The 24,662-nt window shown below is 42.7% G+C and overlaps 1 protein-coding gene across 5 annotated transcripts in view; it reads right to left on the reverse strand.

Moving 5' to 3' along the window:
• Positions 1-24,662, reverse strand: part of ARVCF (ARVCF delta catenin family member) — a 293,995-nt gene that overhangs the window by 12,110 nt on the left and 257,223 nt on the right. For all 5 annotated transcript variants that reach the window (XM_075168019.1, XM_075168018.1, XM_075168016.1 and 2 more), the window contains 5 exons: positions 5,266-5,393; positions 4,163-4,313; positions 2,626-2,818; positions 1,322-1,433; positions 642-732 (listed from right to left, as the gene is read on the reverse strand). In XM_075168019.1, coding sequence (XP_075024120.1) covers positions 642-732; positions 1,322-1,433; positions 2,626-2,818; positions 4,163-4,313; positions 5,266-5,393 — 675 coding nt within the window. The remainder of the gene's footprint in view (positions 1-641; positions 733-1,321; positions 1,434-2,625; positions 2,819-4,162; positions 4,314-5,265; positions 5,394-24,662) is intronic.

Below are 24,662 nucleotides of genomic sequence, written 5' to 3' on the forward strand. Positions count from 1 at the left end.
GGCAAACTCTGCCGTAGGAGACTAAAGATCTCTGAAAAGAAATTTTGACATCTGAGCGTTAGAAACTAGAACCAGATTCAGAGACAAAGCAATCATAATGAAATTAAAGCTGGAGCTACACCAGTGTCGGTACGGCTGCATCGGGCCTCCTGAAAAAGCACAGACGGGTTTAGCTAGTGTTTGGATAAACCATCTCCAATGAAAAAACTGCACAGCAGAGAAAGCAGCACTGCCCAAACAGGCACATTTATTTAGAAAGAAAAAGACTCCAGTATTGAGGAGGGGTAAGGCCAAGCCCCCTGCCTGGCTGAAGGCTGGATTTATTAATACATAACACTGTCGAACAAGGCTGTCCTCCTCTTTCGAAGTTCCAACTCACGTCTATCCCAAATTCTCCCAGGAAGATTTAACTGATTATGTTGCATGCAAGTTAAGAAAACATCATCGCTGGCATACATTTCACAAGGGAAGGAATATCATCCGTATCCAACTAACAGGACTGATCATTTTGGGACTGTGGGGTAAAAAATCACCGCACAAATAATACATTTTTACCCCCTCACGCCATAACGCAGATGTGGCAAATCCAGAAAATAAGCAAGTAAAGCACAATAGAAAAAGTGATAAAGAGCAGAACTGACCTTGACTTTTGTCCACCAGAGGCAAAGTGCTGTCGTCATAGCCCGACCTGCCAGCAGTACCTTTGGAACCCTTCGGAGCTGCAGAAACAGACTACGAGACAAAAATCACATAAATACGAAATTGCTGCTCAGGGAAATTGAACAAGAAAAATAAACAAACCAACAGTATGGAGAGAGATTATGGAATGCTGCTAAGCCCCCCTTCTGTTGATAATTTGGCACTGGAGTATTTTTTTTTTTCATATAGATTTGCTGGTGAATTTTTTTTCCTGTTCTCTAAATGGCAGCATTGTTGGTCAGTAAAAGGAGCAAAACCTTTTCGCAAGGAAAGATGAGGAGGCTGCATGTCAAGAACAGGCGGCTGCCCTACGCTGCTAGATGGAATGTTTCAAATGAGGGACAACTAAGAAGAGACATGCTAATTCTTCCTCCAGTAACGCATGAGCATTTGGCCTATACCAGGTGGCATACTTCCAAAACCTAAAAAGATGCATTTCACAGACCACTGAAAAACATTCCCAGCAAGTATATGCGTGACGCTGTGACTGAATAGATTACAATACGTTGTTCTATCACCTAGAAGAACAGAACCAAAACCCACAGACAGTAATATTAGACGAAGTTAGGACATCTTTCACTTAGGCATTTCCATAACTACATCTAAGACCCAGCATCTTTACCTGGAAGTGTGATTTGTTCCACCCATCCTTCTGCAGGGCATTTCGTAGTTCTTTATAGCTCCAGATCATCTGAAGAACGTGAGATGCTGCTTTTGTTTCTCTGGGAGACTGGCTGATTTGCAAGATAAAATTAGAGCTTAAGTATCAAGCAATGTAAGACTATTCGTATGCTGACCTCTTTGCACCAAAACAATATATCCAGGAGATCACCTAGTACTTCATACAGCTATTCTTTGAACCTATAAGCTATAGGATATATGTGAAATCATTTAATGACTTCTTCATACCTATAGGTATTTGCTGACAAAAAAAAATCCAAACAAAAGTTGTAAATTGTGCAGATTTCTGGGTTTTCACGTGTATTGCTCGGCAAGCACTGAGGCCAGGGTGACCCTTTTGTCTTGTAGCTGTCATTAACAAAAGCCAGATGGATTCCATCCTGCCTGGATTTATTCAGGAAAAAACCCAACAAAACACGTTCTAAACCACTTGTCAAACCTTCACCCCAACTTACAAATATTCCTCACAATTCAATGAAGTTGCTTCATGGTTTAAATACCTTAACAAAGTAATTTGGGTCAGCAAAAAATAAGCTATTTTTAAACAGAAAATGAAATTTTATCCATTACTTACTAAGTCGGTACACAAGCACCCTCTATAAAATAACACAGGGCTAGATTCTTGGTTGTCTCTCATATTTCATAACAATGCAACCCAACCAAGTCTTCAGCTATTCTCCCAAAAGTTTGCTGAAAACACACCTATTATGTCTACCTGGCTGAACTATATGAAACAAACTTTTCTCTAAAGCAGTCAGAACACAGTTTTCAACAGAACTGCAGAGTGAAAATTTGTCTCTTCAAATTACCACCACCAGCCCTTCGGCCAGAATGATTACTGCACATCATTAACCATTTTACTTAAAAGGAACAGATTTCATCACTGGCATTCCAGGAATGGAACGCTGCCACAGGAAAAAGGCCTCCCACACTAAAAATAAAGATCATGGTTTCGCTGCAAATGATGTCTGCTAAATGCATACATGGTGCTAAAATGTATCTGACAAGGAGAGAGCATGTCTTAACATGACTGAAGTGACTACTCAATTAACTTTTTTTTTTAATCAAGGAAACCTATTAAAGGTGCTGACTGTTTTTACTGCGCATATATTAATTGCTCTGAAATTAAAGGCTCTGAAAGATTAGGATGCTTGAATACTCTCACAAAGCAAAAGCTGCTGTTCACAGTGACATTTTCATGTTTGTGGCGAGTTCTTATGCATTTTGCTTTCAGCTGTCACTTACCTTGACTTGCTGATAGCTACCAGCTTCTGAATGCCCTGTGTCTGGATCAGAGACCTTGCATTTTCTGAGCTGTCAGTAATGATTTCATGGATAGTATTCAACACCGCAACCACTGTATCCTCTTCCAGGTTCTTTGCAGATCTCTGTTGCCTGCTGGGCAAATTTCTTACCAGCTCACCCATGGCATAACTACCTAGATAAGGGGAAGAGATATCATTAGTCAGCGCTAATAAGCATTTCAGCTTCCCATCCTGATTGATGAAACTCAAGGGTGTTTGCGAGGTCAAAAAACTTTATAATGCACATGTTTTGAACCTCAAGACTGTAACCTAACAGTGTATTTATCATTCATCATTTCAAGGTGATTGAGAGTTGATACCCAAGACAAACTCCTTCATCATGAACGCTAAAATGTATTGAGGGGGGAAAAAAAAAAGCCATCTTTATTGAGAATTTTACAGCCAGCATCTATCATACTTTGCAATGCCTGAGGCAAAAAGCATCCAGTAGCGGCTGCTAATGCCACATATTCATGCTAATACACGCACATGGCTTACTCAACTTAGCCTGTAATAGGCCTTCTGGGGCAAGGTGTGCAGCCATGCATTTATTAACCTTCCCCCAGCAAAGGTAAGAGTATTTCCTCCTGGGTGCAGTTAGCCTTCTCAGTATATAGTACTGGAGAAAAAACAAGGAGTCGGAGTTTATCACTCCCAGGTGTCCGTCTGTACCATTTGCCTAGCTACACCTCTGAACTATTAAAAAAAGAACCTGATGTATTAAGGCAGAATCCCACCTTGCTATTTGTTAGTATCAACTTGGATGATGGCCCTAAACGTGTGACCAATATTTCCTGGCCTGACAAGGTTATAGTTTAAACAAATGCATCAGTTAAATACAGAGGCATCCAGAGAAAAACTCAACTCACAGCTGAACCTTTCAGATTCCTGCTTATGGGCAGGTGAATTCTTATTTATCCCCTTGGAGAGGAGCTAGCGAGCACTGCTGAAGAACTAACTTGAAGAAGAGTAAGTTGTTTGGTGTCCAGCTTCTACAAGCAACTACCACGCAAAAGAACGAGAAGGGAAGAAGGAAGTGAGAGAAAAGGGACAACTTTAGAGCCCACAGCATGCCAAGGGCAAGATTCCCACTCTAATCTAAATAGCAGCCCTGAGGAGCAACGTCTCTGTAACCACCATGTGCGATTAGGAGCACAAGTGCCATGTCAGCCAGAGCTAAGGAAGAGACAAGAAACCTCTTAACCCACCCACTCCTCTGCACACACTCCCCTCTCCTGCAAAAATCTACATCTGTTTTTACTCCCAAGTTAGAGATTTCCCCTCAAACCATGGCTTGTTAGAATGGGCTGGAAATACACTCTGAGATGACAGCCCTCCACTCGGCGGCTACAGAGCGATCTTAGATAGCGCGGATGGAAACTGCATACAAAATGAATCCTCAGCACAAATGACAGAAAATGTGAGGTCTCTCAAGGGTATCCAAGATCCCAGTCTGGTTAGAAAAGTTCAGAAGATACCTATAAGGTCTTTATTGCGACGATCCATGGAAAGGTTTCTCAGGGCAATTGACACAGCCCTCACAACCTTGTCGGAGTCGGACTGGAGCAGCTCCACAAGGACTGGTAAGCCTCTCTCCTTCCGCACTGTTGCACGGATGTACGTGGACCACTGATCAGAACACACAAGGGAAAAGAAACAACACAAAGTACTGTGAGTTCATATACCTGCCCTTTCCTTGCCCCTGGCATTTCTTTCAGTGCTGTAATTCATTTTTTTCCCTGCAAAGACTAGTTAGGTTGTGTGTGCTGATGCATCTATAACTTAACCCAACATTAAAGTTCATCAAGCACCAAGAAAGAAAGGGTGTAGAAGTTCATCCTACAGCTTAGCAAGCTGCTGGGGAAAGAGGACAGAAACAGAAGGAAGGAGCATCATCTGCCAGCATCTGTTCTGTACACACCTCAGTGTGGAAACACATCCCTCTGGATTAGGAAAAAAGAGGTCATTTGGAGGGAACAGCAAAGCATCCAAAGCATCTGTTATCTTCCCTCACCTCCAATTTCATGCTTTTATTCTGTTTCATGATTGATTTTAAAATAAACTATATTCAAGACAGCTGTGAAACACCACCCTGCTGATCCTCAGGCTGCTGCTCAGTCCCACTTTGCCATGTGGTTCTAGAAGTGATCAGGCATACCTTTGAGAGAACTGCCTGATTAGTGCTGGGGATGCTTTGATATCAGAGGACACTTTGGAGTGCAGTTTCCTGAGCAATCTGACAATCCAATGAATTAAGTATTCGGGACACTTAATTATCTAACAACAGGCTTTTCTGAATGGATGAAGCAATGGTTAAGTGGTTTAAGTAGTAAAACCTGCTCATGGTTAAATAGTCACGAGCTCAGGGACACTTCCACTACATAAACACCATCTGTCTAGAAGATGCAAAACATCTTAAGTGGGCAAATAAGATGGAAATAATTTATTTGGAGTTCCCACCTCCTTCCTTTTTAAAGGAAATGTAAATGCACAAAGTAACAGCGAACTTATAATGGGACATAGCTTTGTTCTTTACTTGCACAAAGGAAACAAAAGAGACTAAAGAGAAGACCGCACTCACCGTCCAGTTGCCAGCACTGAGATTCTGCAAAGCCCCTGCTGCAGCTTCCAGAGTGTTGAAGTTCTGACTTTCAGTGAGGATGGAGAGGTACAGTCGGACCACATCTGGCTGGTACAGTAATTCAAAGCCTGCAGGCGAGGGAAGAGGAGAACAAAAGCCAGAGAAGTAGAGAAGACAACGTATGAATAAACACATAACATACCTTCATTTAATCACATATGAGAACAGCCAAGAGAAAGCGACACCACAGAAGGAAGGGCTTCTACCATGTCCAGAACATTTTATCCACAGCTGTTGAAAATGGTGCACACGGGAACTTGTGCACAGGACATTCACCTGGGCTGAAGGTTCCTTTGCTTGTCTTAATGTTGACAATTCTTTCTGAAATCTGTGCTATGCTATATACTGCCTAGTAGGCTGAGTATATGCGTGTAATAACAAGGTGACGAGAGACATTTTTTTGTCTGCAACAATTCTTAGTTTGCATCTCTAGATTGGGTTGCAAATCCACCTTGCACTCCTGTTTTCATTCAAATCTATCTCAGAACCTTCACAGACACAAACAACGGGGCCAAAGAGAGCAAGCTGCACAATCGTATCAGCCACCCCCTTCTCACACCTAGGTGACAAAAGAAAGATGCAAGATGTCAAAGTGACTAGAATCCGCAATTGGTAGGGGCAGGAAGAAATGCTGTCTCCAGTTCAAATATTAGGTAGAGAAATACACCAGCACCGTACCACACTGGGAGACTGCGACAGACACACACGTTAACTAAACATCCCCAGAGTCACTGGATCAGCTTTGCCGTTCAAGCACGACAGGAATGAGAACTATGCCCAGCTCTGCCACAGATTTCCTTTTGTGATGCTGAGTAACTGACAGTAGCATCCGTGTCTTGACTTCTTCATCCAAAGGATTAGGATTTATCCATCCACCCATTTTAAAAAGGGGATCTTAGGCAAGAACTTCATCATTCCAAGTTGTTGCATATTTTACCTATCTCTCTTCACTATGGCATGACACATTGCATCGATGAGGGAAGACTACGCAAGCATCCAGTTAAAGGACTTGCCAGACAAACACCATCTCAAAGATCATGGTGCTGTTCAGATTATGTGAACAGAAAACTAAATCCCCTGAAGTGTTTTGGTGAGTGCAGGAAGACACAAGCAACCTATGGTCAACACAGACTCATCTGCAGTCACTGTAGCTGGAAGATATTTCTGGATTGGTGGCTTTTGGGGTGTTTGCAATAAATAAAGTTCAGCAGGCATTACCTAGGTAAGGATTTTTGGAAAAAACATGACATGAAAGAAAGCATAAAGGTGTGAATAAGCTTGGGCAAAGAGGAAATTTGAGGCTTGTTTTGAGGAGAAGAAATTTTTTTTATTTGTACACGTGAAAAGAATGTTTTTCAGATAACAAGAAGCTGTCCTAGAAGTGTAGCATAATTCAAAGCAGGTTTTCCACTAGCAAGACAGGAAACCTACAAACACAAATCACTCCCTCTCTCCAGTACTTTCTCTTCAAAATCACCCATCTCTCATATACATATTTTTCAGCACATATCACAGATTATCTTATTTCAGACATCTCAGATCAAACCTAGAAGCAAGAAACCTAAACAATGCTATCCTATCAAGGGGATATCCTATTAATTTTTTTATTTTTAAAATTCTCTGTTGCTAAAGGCTTTCTGAAATTAAAGCCTTATATTTCAAATCTAACTTTTTCTCCATATTTTTCATACTAGTTATTGCTGTGGGACTATGTGAGTCAGTATCTCAGCACTCAATACTTTAAACCTTGTATAACACTACCCATAAACACAGGCCATGCTAACCCCCTGGATACACAGGGCTTACTTATCCTATTGAAAGCAAGAAAACACGCTTCATCAGCCAAGGGTTTCTTTGCTCCATACCAAAAAACTGACGGATGCACGAGGATCCATGAGCTCCCATGTGCCGGCTCATGCTTTCCCTGCTCAGCTTCTCACATGCATCCCAGCACGCCTGCATTCTTCTCAAACGACTGGGTAGTTAACCTGCTCCATGTCTGTGACTGGTTTTAATGCCACCACTTGCTTGCTACATGACACCCTACAGGTATGTGCAAGCCGCAACAGATGGCAATCCCCAAAGGCATCCTGCCAATCCATACCACTTACTTTCCTCTTCTCCGATGTCCTCTCCTTGCGTTGGGATCACTGCCCTCTATATTGAATGCTGAGAAAAACCATAGTTACTTAATACATGAAGCATGAACAGTTGTATAGCTTTTCTCCATTCCTCGAATAAGTTTGTGATTATCTGACTCCAATATGACCTTCACATCACCTTTTCCCTCTGCCACTTCACAAGGTGAATTGGCAATCTAAGAACTCCTCAAAAAAACCCACCGCTGCCTGATAAGTGTGCAGTATTCCTTTCCTGAACACTAAATACTTTAAAAATCTCTTGGGATAGCTTACTGGAATTTTGACGCTTATCTTCTATGGAAGCTTTGCCGAAATGTAAATCAGATCAGCAAAAGAGGTGAAGGCAGGTTCATTAACAGATAATATTCATATAGAACATTTACCGCTTCTGTATGAGAGCTCAGACTTGCCTGTGGTTGATAGTATGCAATTGTTCAGCCACTCTCCTCTGACGGCTTTGTTTTAAAGTGGCTAGTTATAATTTCGGCATACTTGGAAACAGCCCCCCACACATTCACCCTCTCCTGTTATGTAAGTGCAGTCTATAACGTGCCCTTTCTGTCAGTCTGCACGTTCCTTTTTGGCTGGACACCCTTCCTCCTTTGCAGCACCTCGCTGTGTATGAACACTAAGATGCAACAACCCTCTCACCTCTGCTCACCTCCTGCGGACAGAGCCGCATTCCAGTCACACACCTCCCACCCCCCTTCTGTCATTACTTCTCTTCATGCATGAAAGCCTCTCCTTCTTCCTACTTACTAATGTAAAAGCATCTCAGAAATGTCTTCACCTTCTCTGTTCAGTAATTCACAGCATTTCCTCTACCAATTACCAGTACATTTCTGCTTCGGGGCATAACCCCTTCACCAGTTTGGTGGATGATTCTCACCTCGCTCCACACATCCCCACTTTCCAACTACATTTTTGCCTCTGCCCCACTAGCAACTGTTTTAAACAGAGTTAGCAAGTGCTACGCACCGTACATGAAACTCTGTCCTCCCCCATGTCTTCCCCCCGTTCCCCTCAACTGCTGCAGCACTTCTGTGTCAGCCTGGCTATGCCAGAAAAAGGCAGGCAGGAGTTGCTAAAACAAAGTATTACGAATGCCCCTCATGGATGGCTGCTCATTAGCAGAGACAAGAACCTAATAGTGAGAAAGTTACTGCTGCACCGGAGGGTTTTTCCCTCGTTGACAGCAAGCTGACACTTTTCATAAGCATTATAGTCCCTTAAAAAGAAACAAACAAGTTTTATATTTTCTCCATCTGCCTCCTGTCCTAATGAATCCAGCTCTGCTATTTATAGGATGCAGTTTGTCTGAATTATTATGAATTTCCTTCCAGTGTTGTGTGGAGGCCTTGCACATTTTTCCATGAAGCACTTCAAGCACGTTCCTGGGAAGCACAGCTGGTCTCACCTCCATTAAGCACCTGCTTCTCTTCAAAACTGATTTCCTTAATTTCAAGATCATCTTAATTATTTTTTCAGGTAATGCTACTTTTGTGCAATATACAGCTAATTACTTATATCCATTTTTTAAATGGAAATGAGAAAAGAGGGTCATTAGTGATAGGTAATACATCAAGCGAGAAAAACATCCACTGTTTTTCTTTTTCTTTAAGAAGCTGTTTTAATTATAGCCCAGATTCAGCACTGCCCTTAAAAAGATAATTTCTCCCAGAACAAATGAGACTTTTCCATCGGTTACGGATTTGTGCTGAGTTGCAATCTACACTGTTTCCTCCTGGAAAAGCATGAGGGTAAGTCATTTATTGCTTTTTTTCATTGCAGAAAGCAAAGTAAACAAGTTCACTATATTAGCTTTTGCCTTGTAGAGAAATGGAAAATGCCTTGGACACTGATGTCATTGTGAGTGTCAGACATTTTAAAGCATCTAACCATTCCCCCCAGCTAATGGCATGGATGTGTATACAAAGGAAGATCTTCCACATCATCTTCACCAACATGCTGTAGTCTCATCTTTCTGCAAAGAGGAAGATGAGCGTCCTTGCAGCAGAGTTGCTGAGAATTGGCAAATGGATTCGTTCTGTGTGAAGTTCACGCTACCAGGAGGTGCCAAGTGGATTATCCTCCATTTGCCCACAGAACAGTGATAGCACAGACAGCAGTTTCAATCCTGAACAGAACAACACCTGAGGAATTAACTAGGGGTGATTAGCCATCTCAATCCATTCAACCCTCAATCCCTGTGCTGAGAATGATGCAGCAGTTCCTGGATTATCTCCTCCACAAACCTATTTGCTTTCATTTTGGCAATGCTGATCCTGTGCCTATACTTAGCTACATTCTGGCAATAACATAAAATACTGCACCAGGTGCCTATCTCTGATACGCCAGCTTAATCCCAAATTCGAACAACTCTTTGGAGCAAGGTTGCCAAAGCTATTTCCCTTCACCACCTATCCCATTTAGGATTTATTCTCCCCCTACAGGCACGGGAAATTATACACATGTGGATACTGGTCAGATGAGAGTTCTCCTACTGCTGTAGCAGAAACGTGCTGCTTCATTTTCTACAAAAAACTCTGGGTTGCCGTTTAAAGAGAGAGGCAATTTCATACAAAGCTGGAAGGATACTGGCAACACTGCAGGAAAAATGAAAAAAACCCTAGCCCTAGGGGAAAAAAAAAAGATCACTAAAACGAACTCTCATAGCTACTCATTCTTGCAGTGTCCATAGGCATGGTTTGGACCAGTTTTGAGGCGAATTTCCCACTTACTGCGCTTTGGTTCCCAACACAGAGAAGCGGCAGCACCACCTGGACTCCTTTTGGAATGAAACTAAACCAAGAGAAGCACTCCAGGACCAACCGAGGGTGTGCTGACCGGGAATGGAAGTTCAAGGGCTGATCTGCCCGTACTGAGCCACTCCGCCGTGCCGGCCAACGCCGCGCGCAAGATGTGACAGCTACCGGCAGATGGAGCGAGAGGAGCCCAGACCGCAACTTCTCCGCAAGGTCATATACTAACAGACTGTAGAGTAAGAAAGCAGCTCCCTAAGCAACTAGGAAGCTATGAGCCAGAAGAAAGGAAAAAAAAAAAAGAAAAAAGAAAAAAAGTAGAGAGTCATGTCAGTAAAAGAAAGGAACAATGTGATTCTGCAAGAAAGAAAAGCTCCACAGATCTTGGACTCCTGCCCTCTGCCGACAACAGGCTGGTAACTTCATTAGGGCCCGTGTAGTTCATTGTTTGCAAGTTAAACAGTTGTAAACCAGAGTTCAGAATTATTTGCTACAGAAGTGTTTTCAGAACATGTAAGCAGCGAATCAGTCCAGCAGTTCAGCCCTCCCCTTCCAGGAATGCCTCACCCTGCAGTATGGTTTTATAATAGATGACATGAAAAACCCCATAGAAGGCGGGGGGAGGCAGCTGGTTACTTTTATAAAAACAGTAATCAGATCCTTAAAAAAACCCATCCATCAGCTCGATTCCATCTGTATGCTGTGCTTCAGCACCCGGTGCACAAAGCAGCTTGAATGCCAACATAAACTTGCAAGATTCTTCTAATTGAAAGGCTTAACAGTAGCAAAAACGCAGCCAGCTCCAGCAGAGCCAAACGCTTGGCATAATCGATGGAGAATACAGCTCGATGGAGATACACGTAGAATATTGAGTCATACAACAGAGGCATAGCAAACTTCTGCAATGAATGAAGAAGAAATAATAGGTGGAAAGTTCTGAATAGTCCCTATAGCTTTCACTTCAAGGTACAGTACAAGTCAGGACAGGTATTATGCTTACTGCAGAGATTCAATCAAGAATGCAGCATCCACCACTGAGCAGGACCTCTGAACAGACAAACAGAACAGCCTTGGAATAGTACTGAAAAGAACAACCAGAATAGTACGGGACACACGAGACTCAAATCAGGCTTGTGGGAATATTTAAGAGGAGTTTTTCTATTTACAAAATGAACATCATAGTGTGTGACCTTTCCAACTAATCTACAAAGTCACACACAAGTTCTAAAATTACGTAAACTCTTCCCAGATTACCACGTACTCCCACAATGAAAGAAGCAACGGCACGCTAGTTAAAAAGGGAAGCAAGCAATCCCCCACCCCAAAGGATGTAACAGGAACGTTACCAGCACGACCAAGTGTGGAGGTATGCAAAAAAACAACACAAGGAGCTAGGCTGATGGCAGGGAAGACCGAAAGGCAGCAAGGAAAGGAAACGGGAGGGCAAGGCAGTGCAGGAGAAATAAGGATGCCTGGGAAAGCAAACCGTCTTTTACTATTTCTATTATTCTTTACATTTCCCAAGCTCCACAAGCCGTCATCAAAGTAACTTCTCTTAGGGAGTGTGCTTTCTAAGAGGTTGGTTATATTCCACTTCATATCCAAAGAATATGCAACTCAACAAAGAGATGGCTCAATTAAACACAACCCATTCTGACCTTGTGTGAGTTCCAGCACTTCTGTTTTCTGTGAGCAGACATTTTAAAGCTAATACAGTTTTCCCTTTCCAAAGGCCCTGCAAGCAGCGTTTCTCCCAACAGCGTTCCACACGTTGTCCAATAACAAAGGCTTTTTTCAAGCATACGCAGATAAGTCTCTTGGCAACTGGAGATGTTCCGTTAACAACCTTCCCTCCTCTGTTCACTAATCAGTAGCGAAGGCTCTGGAGGACCGATACTTAATAAGGATCTGAACGTTGCTGCAGATAACTAGAGCACTACCCAAGCTACTAGTTCAAAAGGGGAACGTGCTGTCCCCGCAGGCTGCTGCTGAAGGGCAGGAAATACCGGGCAGCCAGGCTGAGGCGGAGGAGGGAGAGCTGCTAAAGGTCCCACTGAAAGGGAGAGGAGGCGTGCGGGTGGATTGCAGCACGCTTAAGCATTTGTAGGTCACCTTTGGCAGTGGTTTTTGTTTGTTTTTGAGAAACACCATTGTTACAAGCAACAATGCTTTAGACCCAAAGTTAACATTAAGCCCTTTGGCTGAATGATTAAAATGGATGGTTCATGTAAATAGCTTCCTTTACCCCAGTCCCAGAAGACTCGCATCTGACCTTGGAGACTTTAAGTACAGCACATGAAATGTTAACACTTGCTCTCTTGCCAGTTTCTCTGATCCAAAGTTATTTTTATTTACTTCACAGTGATAACTGAATGCATTTTCTTTTAAAGGATAATCATGTTATTCCTAAAGCAAATCTGTTTTGAAATGCAATTTGTATCTAAAAATCAAACATTAAATAACGTTCTCTCCCTCTCTCCCAGACACAGGACTCATTGGAGTCTCTGCTTTGAGAGCTACATATCAAACACAATCTGTTTGGAAGTACAGGTTCCCCTTTTCCCATAACAGCTTACCATGGTGTTTGCAAGCCCCCAGAACGCGCTCCAGGCCCTGCATCACCACTGCAAAAGCTCAAAACGGGACCGGGTTCAAAATCCTGGCTCATATACACAAGCGAATAGGAAACTAATTGGCAGCAAAGGTCTGCCAGCTCTGCAGAGTTTCACAGCGTGACATTGCTAGCTGTGCAAGGGTACTGTATCCTGGTAGCTCACGAGCTAGGGGTGAACACTCTCTTGCCTAGAGAAATTCTGTGTCTGTGGTAGTCTTACCGGTTGTCACTCACTCTTGTCTCAACCACTCCAGTATTTTAAGACAAAGGACAGATTAGGCTTATCAGGCTGGTGATCTCACTGACAGTGGATCAATATGCCGGGAGAGCAGCAAGGCAAATGCTCCTAGGTGTGGGCAATCTTGCCTGCTGCCTCCAGGGAAGCTGCTTCCCGAAGCTTTCAGGTTGGACGCACGCTTCTACAGCTGATACCAAAAGGACACTGGGCACAGGGATGATGTGCGTTGCACTGGGGACTTCTTAAACAGACAGCAATTTGGCCCGTGCATACAAGATCAATACCAAGCGTGTCATCGATCATGTTATGTTTCCCTGGGAGGGAAAACTTGAATTTCCAGATGCTGTCTGCTACATAACAAGAATATTAGAACAACAGTGGACAAGGTCAAATGTCCATGCTTATTCTTTTAGACCGCAGTGGTGCCGCTACTATTGACCACGGGTGCTTCTGACACGTCTGTTCCTGTCTCTGCGAGGGTCCAGAATTACACGACTTGTTTTCTTTCCCTCTCTGAAGGGACCCAGATGGTAGTAGATGAAAGGACCCTTGGTGATCGCTCACACGCCCTGAGGGGTCTCTCCATTTTGTCACCCCTCCTTTGCAGCCACAGATAGCAATTGCAAGGACTGCACAATCCACGCTAGAAATAAGAACATTGCCCAGACCGTCTGGCTTGCCTGGCTTCCAGCGTTTGGGCCAGTTACACCAGTGGAAAATGCAGAAGCTCAGAGAGGTGTCAACTCACTGTCCTCAGAGCTGCAAGCACAAGCCAAGAACATGTGGGGACACCACAATAATCCAAATCCATAGCACTGCCAAAGATCATTCCCATTTGCAACTCTGGAAAGACACAGTGACGAGATGACACTACTGAAAGCCTCATTTGATACAAGCAGGTGCGAAAATGGACCCCTCTTCTTCATGGGGAAAGCTTTTAAATGGAGGGATCTCTATGTTGGAACTTGCTTACTCTCTGCCTTGGTAGGGCTTGAATTCACTGCTTTTTGGAGCATATTGCAAGTCTTTTCCAGTTAGCTAAGCCTTCCCAAAGGAACAAAAGGAACAGAGAGATGGTCTGGCAAAGCTAATGAGGACTGGGAACTTGAGGAAAATTATTACTTTTCACATTATATAAACAAATGTGGTTTTACAACTGTACATTCATGTATACATGCCAGAACATGTGTGTTTTCCTTAAACTGAAAAAACCAAAGCCAGTTAAAAGCGTTTTCCTTACAAAACCCACATCCAGCTCAGTAAGGCATGCTACTGCTTTCCTGATCATCGCTGCCACATGATGCAGCTGAACAGAGCTGAGATCTAAGACACTCTTTTCACTGCCATTACTAGTGCAGATGCCTAATTGTCCAGCCTTCTGTCCATCAGAAGGTTTGAGCTTACTGTATAAAAATGTGTTTATTAAAGGGAGAGATAGTCAGTGATTCCCTGAAGGAAAGCCCATTTTAAAAAAAAAAAAATCAAATCACACTGCAGCTATGTCCAGTAATAAAATACAATGTATTGCTGTTAGTATCTTATCAACAAGTCCAAGAGCCTCATAACACAAAAATGTCTCAGAACTAGAGTCATCACTGAAAATCAACAGCATCGTTAAGGGACTCCTTCCTTCCACTCCTGGCTGCCTGGACCTAAGCATTTTCTCTCCTCTCATCTTTTGTGTGTGTTTAACTAAGGATCATGTGTTCCAAATTGCCCTTTTTTGGCCTCAAGCCCCTGTAAAACTCAGCTTTGCAGTTCCAGATGCCAATCAGCTGCTTTGACTCCAGGAAGCTAACGAGCTTTTAGCTTCCTCCCAGCTCAGTAGTAGAAACCTGTCTGCAGAGAAAAGCTTACTGCAAAAGGAATCACGCATTAGTCCTTGGCTCCAAATGCCACTTAAGTAAATTTATTTTATTAAAAAGATTCTGACATTACTCAGAACTGTTGAGATGCTGAACAGCTTTATAAACTTACTGTCAGAAAACCCCAGCAGGTAGGGAAGCACAGAAAAGGGGAAGAAACACTACAGAAGACAGCTGCAAGGCAAAATAAAAAAACCTACGTGGTAATACTTATTTAGTTAAAATATCCACACACCCTCAGACGTTAAGTACTGAGTTACGCAAGCAAGCTGGAAAGAGCATAGAAAACTCTTCCTCACCTCTGCAGACCTCTTAAGCATCTTCTTTCCTATCTCCAAGAGAGACTGTAGGAAATGCACGGATCATGAGGCTGGGTATGGTCCCACTGAGTGCCCTCCCCTGCTATATGACTTACACAGGGCACAGCAGGCCAGTAAACGAAGGCTCACATGGGGCTGTGGAGTGGCAGAGAGGCCGCGGTGCTATGCAGTGCAGAGCTGTAAGATCCACCCTCAGGTGGGAACCAGCTGTCAGGCTGGAGAGCTCTGCGCTTACCCACCGCGAGGTGGGACTGCAGAGCTGGCAGCTAAGGAAAGGCAGCAGCCAGCCATTTTGGCAGCCTGGCTGGCGTCGGGGCCGGGGGGAGGATCGCAGCGAGTGGCCACTTCTTTGCCTGGACGCAGCGGCCACACTCCTCCAGACCTCCATGGATGCTGTTTCTCCCCACCAGGCCTGTGGTGAGTCAAGGTGTGGGGGGACCCATCAGCCCTTCTCTGTTCCGGGTGCTGGCACTGAATCTTAACCAGCAAGGCAAAACCAAAACCTCCATCACTCGGGAATTTACAGAAACGGGATTGCTTTGTCAGGTATGGGACTATGGGGGTTTCCACTGACTGCGCTTCAAAACACCGTCCTGCTGCTGAGGGACTTTCTGCGCTGGTTTGAAAGCCCGCACACTCCTGACAAGCGTCTGGATGTATCAGCAATGGGCGCTGCTTAGAGCTGCGACAGACAAGGATCGACAGACTGTATTTCCACTTGGGCTGGCACCTGTCAGGTTCTCCCCTTTGCAGCCTGTCTGAGTTTCATCTTCAGTGCCAAGGGAGAAACAACTTCCAGAAAAAACCCCAAATCTTTCAGAGCTCACACACACTGAACTACGCTTGGAAGCCAATTTGAAAGCTTCTTTCTGGGTTACTCATGCTTCACCGAGTCTACTTATACTTCCACTTCTCGTCGTGATTTTTATAAAGTCTCACAAATGGTCATAAGCCATTACACAAGTATTTGGTTATTCATATCAATTCAGTTGCTTGTTAGAGGCCAGTCTGCTTAAGGCAGTGAAGGGCAGCAGAACTCCACAGCTTGAATTCCTCAAATAGGAAGGAAGAATAAAGCTGTCTATTCTCCAGTGGATCTACCCTCATGGAAACATCAAACACTTCAAAATACTTCCCAGTAGGAAGGAAATATTTGGATATAAACAACTAACCTGTTTTGGGGAAAGGTTATCAGAATCCAAGCTGAGAAGAAGCTAACGGGCCCAGTCTCAGCCTAGAGAAACGAAAGGTCAGCAATTCCTAATCACCAGGACTGATATCGGAAGCCTGTTTGGTTCATGGCAGGCAGAGTCCTGCAATCTCGCCTTTATAAGCATTTTATAAGCAAGTGCCATATGGAAAGATTCCCTCACGTTATTAAATAATTTATTATACGCCAACCCAAACACTTCCTCCAATCCTGTTTGTGTCCTGAAATTGCTAATTAGTTCCTGCTACAGCTTCCAAAGTCAAAAGCGTGTTTCAATTCCTCTCTCCATTTCATGAAAGCTGCCACACGCACCCAAAGGCAGCCCAGTGCCTCTAATCTGTCTCAATTACAGTCACTATGCTGCTGTCAGGCAATTCAAGTATCTCCCAAGCATCCAAGAAAAAGAATTTGATGTTTTCAATGTCAAATAAATGTCAAGCCAGAGTGGAAGCAGCATGAACTGAAGGTTTTCTTCAACTTCTCTAACAAAAAATGGGCCTTGCAGCCCAGGTTTTCAAGGTACATTATTTGGGTACTTAATTCTCATGGATTTCAGTATAAGCTAGAACAGAGATTTTCCAACCCATCCTCAAAGCACCGTATCCAGGCAGGGGCTACAGATGGTGAGAGGCAAGAGAAGATGCTGCTGCTCCTCCCTCATTTGAATTGGGATGCACTGGGACATATCCCATTGAAGGCGTGGAGTGAAGGGGTACTCTCCTCCTTTCTGCCAACCATTCTCTGCAGCTTTTTAGAAAAACAGGAGAGTTCCTATTAAATGTAAATGTCTGCTGCTCGATGCACTGAGTGAATATCTGATAATTACAGGCAGAACTAACGCAAAACCAGCTTTGCCCATAGAATTATAGGTTTCCTGGAAACATGGATCTTGCTATAAAACTTAAATTTGGACCAAAATGTGAGATAAGACAACATGATCTAGAAAGAAATAGCTCTCTAAAGTCTTAGCTGTCTAAACACACACACATATTTTACAACCACAAATAAATCTATTTGCAAGTTCAAAAAAAAAGAAAAGAAGAAGTAAAAAGATTGGGGCCCCAGCTTGTAGCAATGAATGAGATGCTTAGTTGAAATTAATAGAGGAAGCACATAGACATTTTTCAAGAGGCAACAGGGGAACATTACACAACATCCAACTGCAGCCTGGCCCCATCTTAACCATCCTACAGGCATGGCCCGCATTCACAAGCCACCAGAAAGTCATATGAGAAATTTTACAACAAAGCCACAGCAGACACTACCTCAAAGCAACTCTGACAGCTTCTTTGAAACCACTTCATCGCCGTTAAAATAATGAAAAGATCCCTAACCCAACAGCCACTTTGTTTAGGACAGTTTTCAATTTCAATGCAGCTTTCTTATGGTAATATTGCGCAATTAAAAGTGGAGCTTAAAACTACCCATGTAAAAGATTCTAAGCAGAAGCTGACATTTACTGTGGAGGTTGTTCATGCCTATAGAAAACTCTGAAAAGGTCAGTATAAGTGTAAATAAGGAGAGATACTTCCTCAAGAGTATCGAAATTTCCATCATGTTACAACCTATACCCATTTCTAATCGTTCACATATGCAAGGCAGTGTTATGAATGCCCTGATGGCTTCTCATGGGCCATCCGAGTCTGTACCTGGATCTAGAAATAGGCCTCCAGACTGCAGTGAGGGGAGTGGCACCAAATTTTAAGTGTTTCAGGAAAGCTGGGATCCAGCCACACAGAAAACTGCCAATACAGTTGAATTTCAATGGGTTTAATCTCAGCACTGCTTTCAGCAAGCAGGTATGTAGGATTTGGAGAGGACTTGCTTTTTAGGATTTAACTATTAAGCCAAACCTTGTAGAACTGCCCAACTCTAAGTCACGCATGCCTTTACCAAGTCTTAAGTTTCAGACGCTAGCACTAACCCGAAGGGAAGTACTCCCCTGGAAGCAGCGCTCATGTAATGGAATAAATGGGATTAGGTCTCATGCTCCTAACACCCACACTTTCTCATTCCTTGAGAAATCCCAAACGCACTGCAATGCAACCAACACCTCAGTCATCCTTGACACTTCTCATCTCTCCTCTTACACATCTGCAAGTTGTCTTTTGTGCTCTGCAGTGATCACTAGCACGTTTTATGATTCAATGTGCAAAGTATCCCCAAAAAGGGGAGTGGGAAACCTGCATTTGCAAGGAATGCAGACTTCCAGTTTCCTAAGTGTTTAAAGGTCATTGGGGACACTCCAGTCAAGGCAGATCCTTTCTCTAGATCTTATTCTTGTCCCCTCACATCTTGAATGAGTCTTTGGAGATGCTTTTCTTGCTCATTCTTTTTAAGCTCTCAGCAGGACAAGATGCAATTACATGTTCAATCATGATTATAGATTTGCTGGTTGTGATTTTAGAGTTTCAAAAAAAAACTCATTAGATTAAATATTCTTCCTGGCTTTGTATGAGAGGGACAAGAAGAGCTGATGTTTCCAAATGGAGTGGGCTTGCTACCTGGCTTGTTAGCATGAGCCAGCAAGAAAGATATCGCTTTAGGAATCAGGAAACCTCGTCTTATTCCCAGCTCTGCCACTGAACTGCCATGTAACTGCACAACTCACTTCAGCAGTCCGTGTCCCCCTTTCCCCTTCCACTCCGTTTCTGACTTGCCTATCTAGACTTGGCCTGTTCAAGTAGGCTGTCACAGCCTACACTTTACTGAGGCTACTGGTAAAAAAGAATACGAAGTTGCTCTAAATGTCTCCTACAAAAGCAACAATATATTTAGTAAAGCAAGGAGAACTGGACATGAGGTGGAAGGATTGCTCTTCACATATCCTCCTTCCAGATAAGCCTGAATTGTGGTTTATTCCTAAACAGACAAATAACGTTTCATGCTATTACAGACTTCCAATTTTCCCTATGACCAAGACACAGAAAATTCCGGGCTGAAACTAATGGTCTGAGAGGCAGAAATAAAAATGCTCTCCTTTCTACCGCATACTGACCAACGCTCACACTGATCACCTGGAAATGCCTGGGTCAGCAATCAAGCTCTCAGTGGGTTCAGAGCAATGAACAGTTGGATTGACGTTGCTTTATAAACCATGCAGAGGTAAGATTCCCTCCCCTCCAGCTGACAGGTAAATTTAAGTGTCTGCTTTACTATGTAAAATGCCTGCCTCTCAGTTCAAGGTCATTTTTCTTCAATCGACAGTTAGAGGTATAAGGCATATTAAGTCATATCATTCCCCTGTCATGTTGGAGAAGGGGGGAGCTTTTAACCCTGTGCACAGCACTCAGGGTTATAGAAACAAATACAGCTTTATATTGCAGCTTTCACATTCAAGATGTTTCCAAGTGGTTTACAAAGTAATGAGTCAGATAATAGAACCGCAGCAGCTGTGCAGATAAATGCACTAGCAATTAATGCTGAGAAAACAGAAGTCTTAATTTTTTGATTCTCTTTATTTGCCTTTCTGCAACAACTGCAGCTTCAGTCTGACTAATGAGCATCAGTGACTTCTGCAATTTAGAATGCACAGGTTATTTGACATTCTAGTTTATTTTAATTTTCAGATTAACTCCATGATTAAAGCTCTCCATTAACTCCAATAAATACTGTTCAACCAAAAGCAGAAAAAATGCTAGACACCTTACTGCACATACCTCCTCTGTCTTGGCTGCATTATAAGGAAGGCCTCCTTGCCTGATCTCTAGTACCTCAATTTGCAATTAGTTCAGAAACACAGAATTATTTCATTTTTATTCCTCTTTCTCGCCCCCATCATTTGTGGTTACAAGCACACCCTCAAAGATTGATTAACATAGTGTTGTGAGGACTCCACGGTTTACTGTGCTGACACCAGAGAAAGTACGTATTATAAGTAAAAATATATTTGTCTTTTAAAAAAGTCATACCTTGGGGAAGGGGGCGGGGAATAAACAAATTAAAAAAATAAATAAATCAATCAACCTGAGATCCAACAATTAAGATGCATTTTGCATACATTCTCCTTTCCCATGTTCCATGGGCAAATGGGCTCTCTCGTTCTTCTTCCCATCTGAGTCACCTAGCTAGGTGTCATGGATTAAGATGTGTTTGAAAAACCTTGTCCCTAAAAAAAAATGTGCTGGTTTTCTGCAGACAGACTGTTTTTGGCTGACTTTGTGATCAGTTAACGAGAGACTCACACAGAACAATTAGGTTGAAAAAGAGTGTGGGAGGTCACTTGGGCCAGATTCCTGCTCAAAGCAGGCTCAATGCTGAATTTAGACCAAGTTGCTTAAGGTTTTGTCCCATCAGGTCTTGAAACCCTTCAATGATAGACAACCCTTCAAAACATCTCTGGGGAACCTGTTCCAATGCTTAATTACGAGGCATTAGCCTGCATTTTTGTGAGCAAAAGAATACCAGGCAGGACAGCCAGAGTATCCCAGACAGATGCTTTAAATAAGACTCAAGAGATGTCTGTCTAGCGTTGAGTTTTGAAAGCATCTGAGTCACGTAGGCCTCCGAGAAAGCTATCCACATTCCTATTACTCCTAAAGGCACAGTCTTCCTAACGCTCACCCACAGCTATAACTACTTCCTTTACTTATGCACACACTATTTCTGGAAATCTGGCAAGGGACTTAAATCAACATTACATCATTCTTCTGCCTCAGCTGCTCTGAAACTTTCTGCTGTTCTCTTAACTTGTCAAGTAGCTTTGTCAGCAGAATTTTGCTGTGGTACTTTTGATGGACAGTAGAGACAACCGTAACTTTGTGCAACAAGGTTTTTGTAATTGATTTTGACATGAAATTTCATCTCTAAATTCCGACAGAAGCCAAATTCCCCTTTCTTGCACTTCACGACAATACTGACTAGTCAATCAGGACAACTTTCCAATTCACACCCCTCTTCAAAGTATCATCTTATTTTATCCTAAAAGGGGGGGAAAACGCTCTGAGCTTTCATTGTTGTTGTTTCTTAACCAAAACTGAGTAAGTGGCATGGCAGAAATCTGACATAATATAATGCAACAGTGATGGATGGATGGATGGATGGAGTTTTTCACTGCAGTGACTAAGTCCCAAGACTGAGGCAGTTACAGTTATGTGGGATAAGCACCCCCCCACCAACTCCTGCTTTTATTCCTGGCAGACTTTCGTGGCACATTCTCATTTTATATACAGTCCTTGAGCAGCATCTGTAAAACGAGCTATGCTCTGTAATAACAGGCATTCTATTTTAAAGTAACAATTAGAATTGCTTGTAGAATAGAAATGCTAAATGAGACATGCAAAAACATGTACACAAACCAAAGGGTGAAGAAAAAGGAGCATTAACCATTCTTATCTGGGGCAAACAGTATAGGGAAGGCTGTGACAAGAAAAAAAATTACTGACAACTATCACTTTCATCAGAAATGGTAGCCAAGTATAAAGGTTATGAAAATCCAATCAGTGGTTGAAGGGTTAAGGTCCTGCGTTGCCAGAGAGCACGCACTGCTATAACTAAAGTAAATGTTGTAGCTGGGCTGTAAAACTTGCCAAGGTCTTGAGTTATGTATTGGTTTCTGCATATACCTATCTATACAGAGCATCATAAATAATACAGTTGAACTTCTCTATGAAAATACACAGGAAGTGTAGCAGAACTCTTGCATAGCAAGACTACAAAGCAATTCATAGTATCACATATTCTTAAAATACTCTCTGCAACATGAACTCCTCAGTCCATTCACACAATATCCCACTGGGGCAAGCCACTACTATCCACCTTTAACAGAAACTACGTTTTTATTTAATTTTTCTATCACTGTGGTGCTAGCAGCAGTTGTGATACACAATAATTTGGCAGAATTTTGCTGTTTTTACAAACATATCAAGTACACTCCGTCTGCACTGGTTATCACAGCAGCAATGAAAATACCAGTGATGCTCCAGTGAAGGCAGTGGAAGTAGCAGACACTTCATGAGTTCACTATAGCCCTGGCATCTGAATGCAATTAACTTGCCTAAGGCCACTCAGCAAGTCAGTAGCAAAGCTGGAATGTGAAAATGAGACTTCCTTACTTCCAGCTCTGTCTTTTCCTGAAGCTCCAGATCACTCCATCTCTTTAGTAGCTGCTGTAATTACCATGTGCTTGAGTGGAGTTCCTGCTGTTTAGTTTTTCATAGGCTACTTTATTATGCAAGTATATATAGGCTGTTCTAGTTTAAGATGTTATAACCACATGCATAAGTCTCATTTTCTGTGCATTTATAACTCGGCCACAAATTCACATCAAGATGGAAAGGGAATTTACCACCTGGGATTCTTGTCTTTTGAAGATACTGCTAGTTACTATAATAGATCTATATGCTTGGGTGTCAGCCCCAGGCAAGGAGCTGGGAGCTGACTACTGCAGTTATTTTGTAGTGCCATGAGAGTCACAGGTGAAAGGACCTAAAGGTGGAGAGGGAGAATCTTGCCTCCAACTGCCAGCTTTTCCCTTCCATGCGCTGGGGAAGACTAAACATCCAAGAACACAAGAGAAGGGTAAAGAGGAGGAATAGTTGTGGATGTTCATTCACTATTTCCAGGATAACCAAAGTACCTTAGAGGTGAGTCAGATTTTTCTCATTCAGAAGGAAGAGTTTGAAACAATTCAGAAAGCAAGCTGTCTTCCTAACTCATCTTGCATGTGACCTCTAGCTGTTAAGACAGAGGTAGAAAACAAAGGGAAAAGGAGGAGCTCTACAGGCAAACAAATTATAGCAAGCCAAGAAGTTATGGACAAGGAGAACAACCTTATGACTTCACGAAGGCTTCACAGTCTCAACCCTGTATAAATATAGAGCTGAATGAAATTCTCGTATCGCTACAATCGCTCCTCCTCCCTCCCTGTCCCAGCAGTTGTTTTCCACTGCTCCCTCAGCTTAAACTTCAAAGCTACATAACCTAAAACTGAAAAAGACATTCACACTATGAGGTGTCCCATATTGGGGGTGGGAGGCGTTAGAGGCATATAACTATCCCAGTTAAAATTTCTTCAGTTCACATTGGTTATATATCCCCTCCATGTAGCAGAACTCTTCAAGTTCCCAACTCAAATTTTCCTGACACAAAAGTAAATCTCCCTTAAACTGGGCAATTTATAGGATAGTCTAGTCACACAAACACTGTACTTCCCCTTATTGCAGCTGCAAGGGCTTTTCTGTTCCACAGATGCCATTTCACCTCTGGCAGGAATCTAGCCTGTCTCATCTGGAAATACAGTTCCTGCCTGGATGTCCCCACGGACGAAGCAAGGGACCGGAAAGCGCGGCTCAGAGCTGCAATGTCGAGGCATTCTCAGAAGCGAGAAAGCAACAATTTGACAAACATGGTAGCAACTAACAGAACGTAAAGCCAAAACTATTCTTCACATTCCTGAGCAGACAGATAACACCAGAGTAAGAGCTGGTCTTGTAACAGTCTCAAATTCCTCTCACACGATTTGGTGGCATAACTAAACCCCACACAGCAGAACCGCGAGAGTCTCAGCAGCATTACTGTACACAGTTATTGTGTGGGGTTTCAGTCATATCATTAGTATTTTTCCCAGAAAAATATTTGTTTCCTCACGGTCTCCAAAGTGAGAATGTTGTAGGATAGAATCGTATTAACCAGTGAAAAAAATCAGCAGCAGAATTCAGAAAGGTCATACACACTTGAGAAAAGCAAGATTGAACTGCGAGTCCTTACCGATATTTGAATATTCCTGCAAAAATAACTACTACAAATATACAATATTAAATGCCTACCTGAATGCAGGTGATCACACCCACCAATGATGACAGTAAAACTACAGGTAAGGCAGACATGCACCTTCCACCTCAAGGTGGATCCTAAGACAACGCATGCATATGTCAGCAGATTTAAAAAAAAAAAATCTAATGGTTGACAACACTGCCATAACTAGCTAACTACTGAACTACAAACATCACTTAAGTCACTTGTATATCAGGAGAGAGTTAAAAGGATATAGCACTTGAAAATCACATTTGGTTTACAAATCATAGAACCATAGAATCATTTAGGTTGCAAAAGACCCTTAAGATCATGGAGTACAACCATAAACCTAGCACTGCCAAGTCCACCACTAAACCATGTCCCTAAGGGCCTCATCTACACGTCTTTTAAATACCTCCAGGGATGGTGACTCAACCACTTCCCTGGGCAGCC

Source organism: Calonectris borealis, chromosome 18, assembly GCF_964195595.1.
Source record: "Calonectris borealis chromosome 18, bCalBor7.hap1.2, whole genome shotgun sequence".
Classification (NCBI taxonomy): domain Eukaryota; kingdom Metazoa; phylum Chordata; class Aves; order Procellariiformes; family Procellariidae; genus Calonectris; species Calonectris borealis.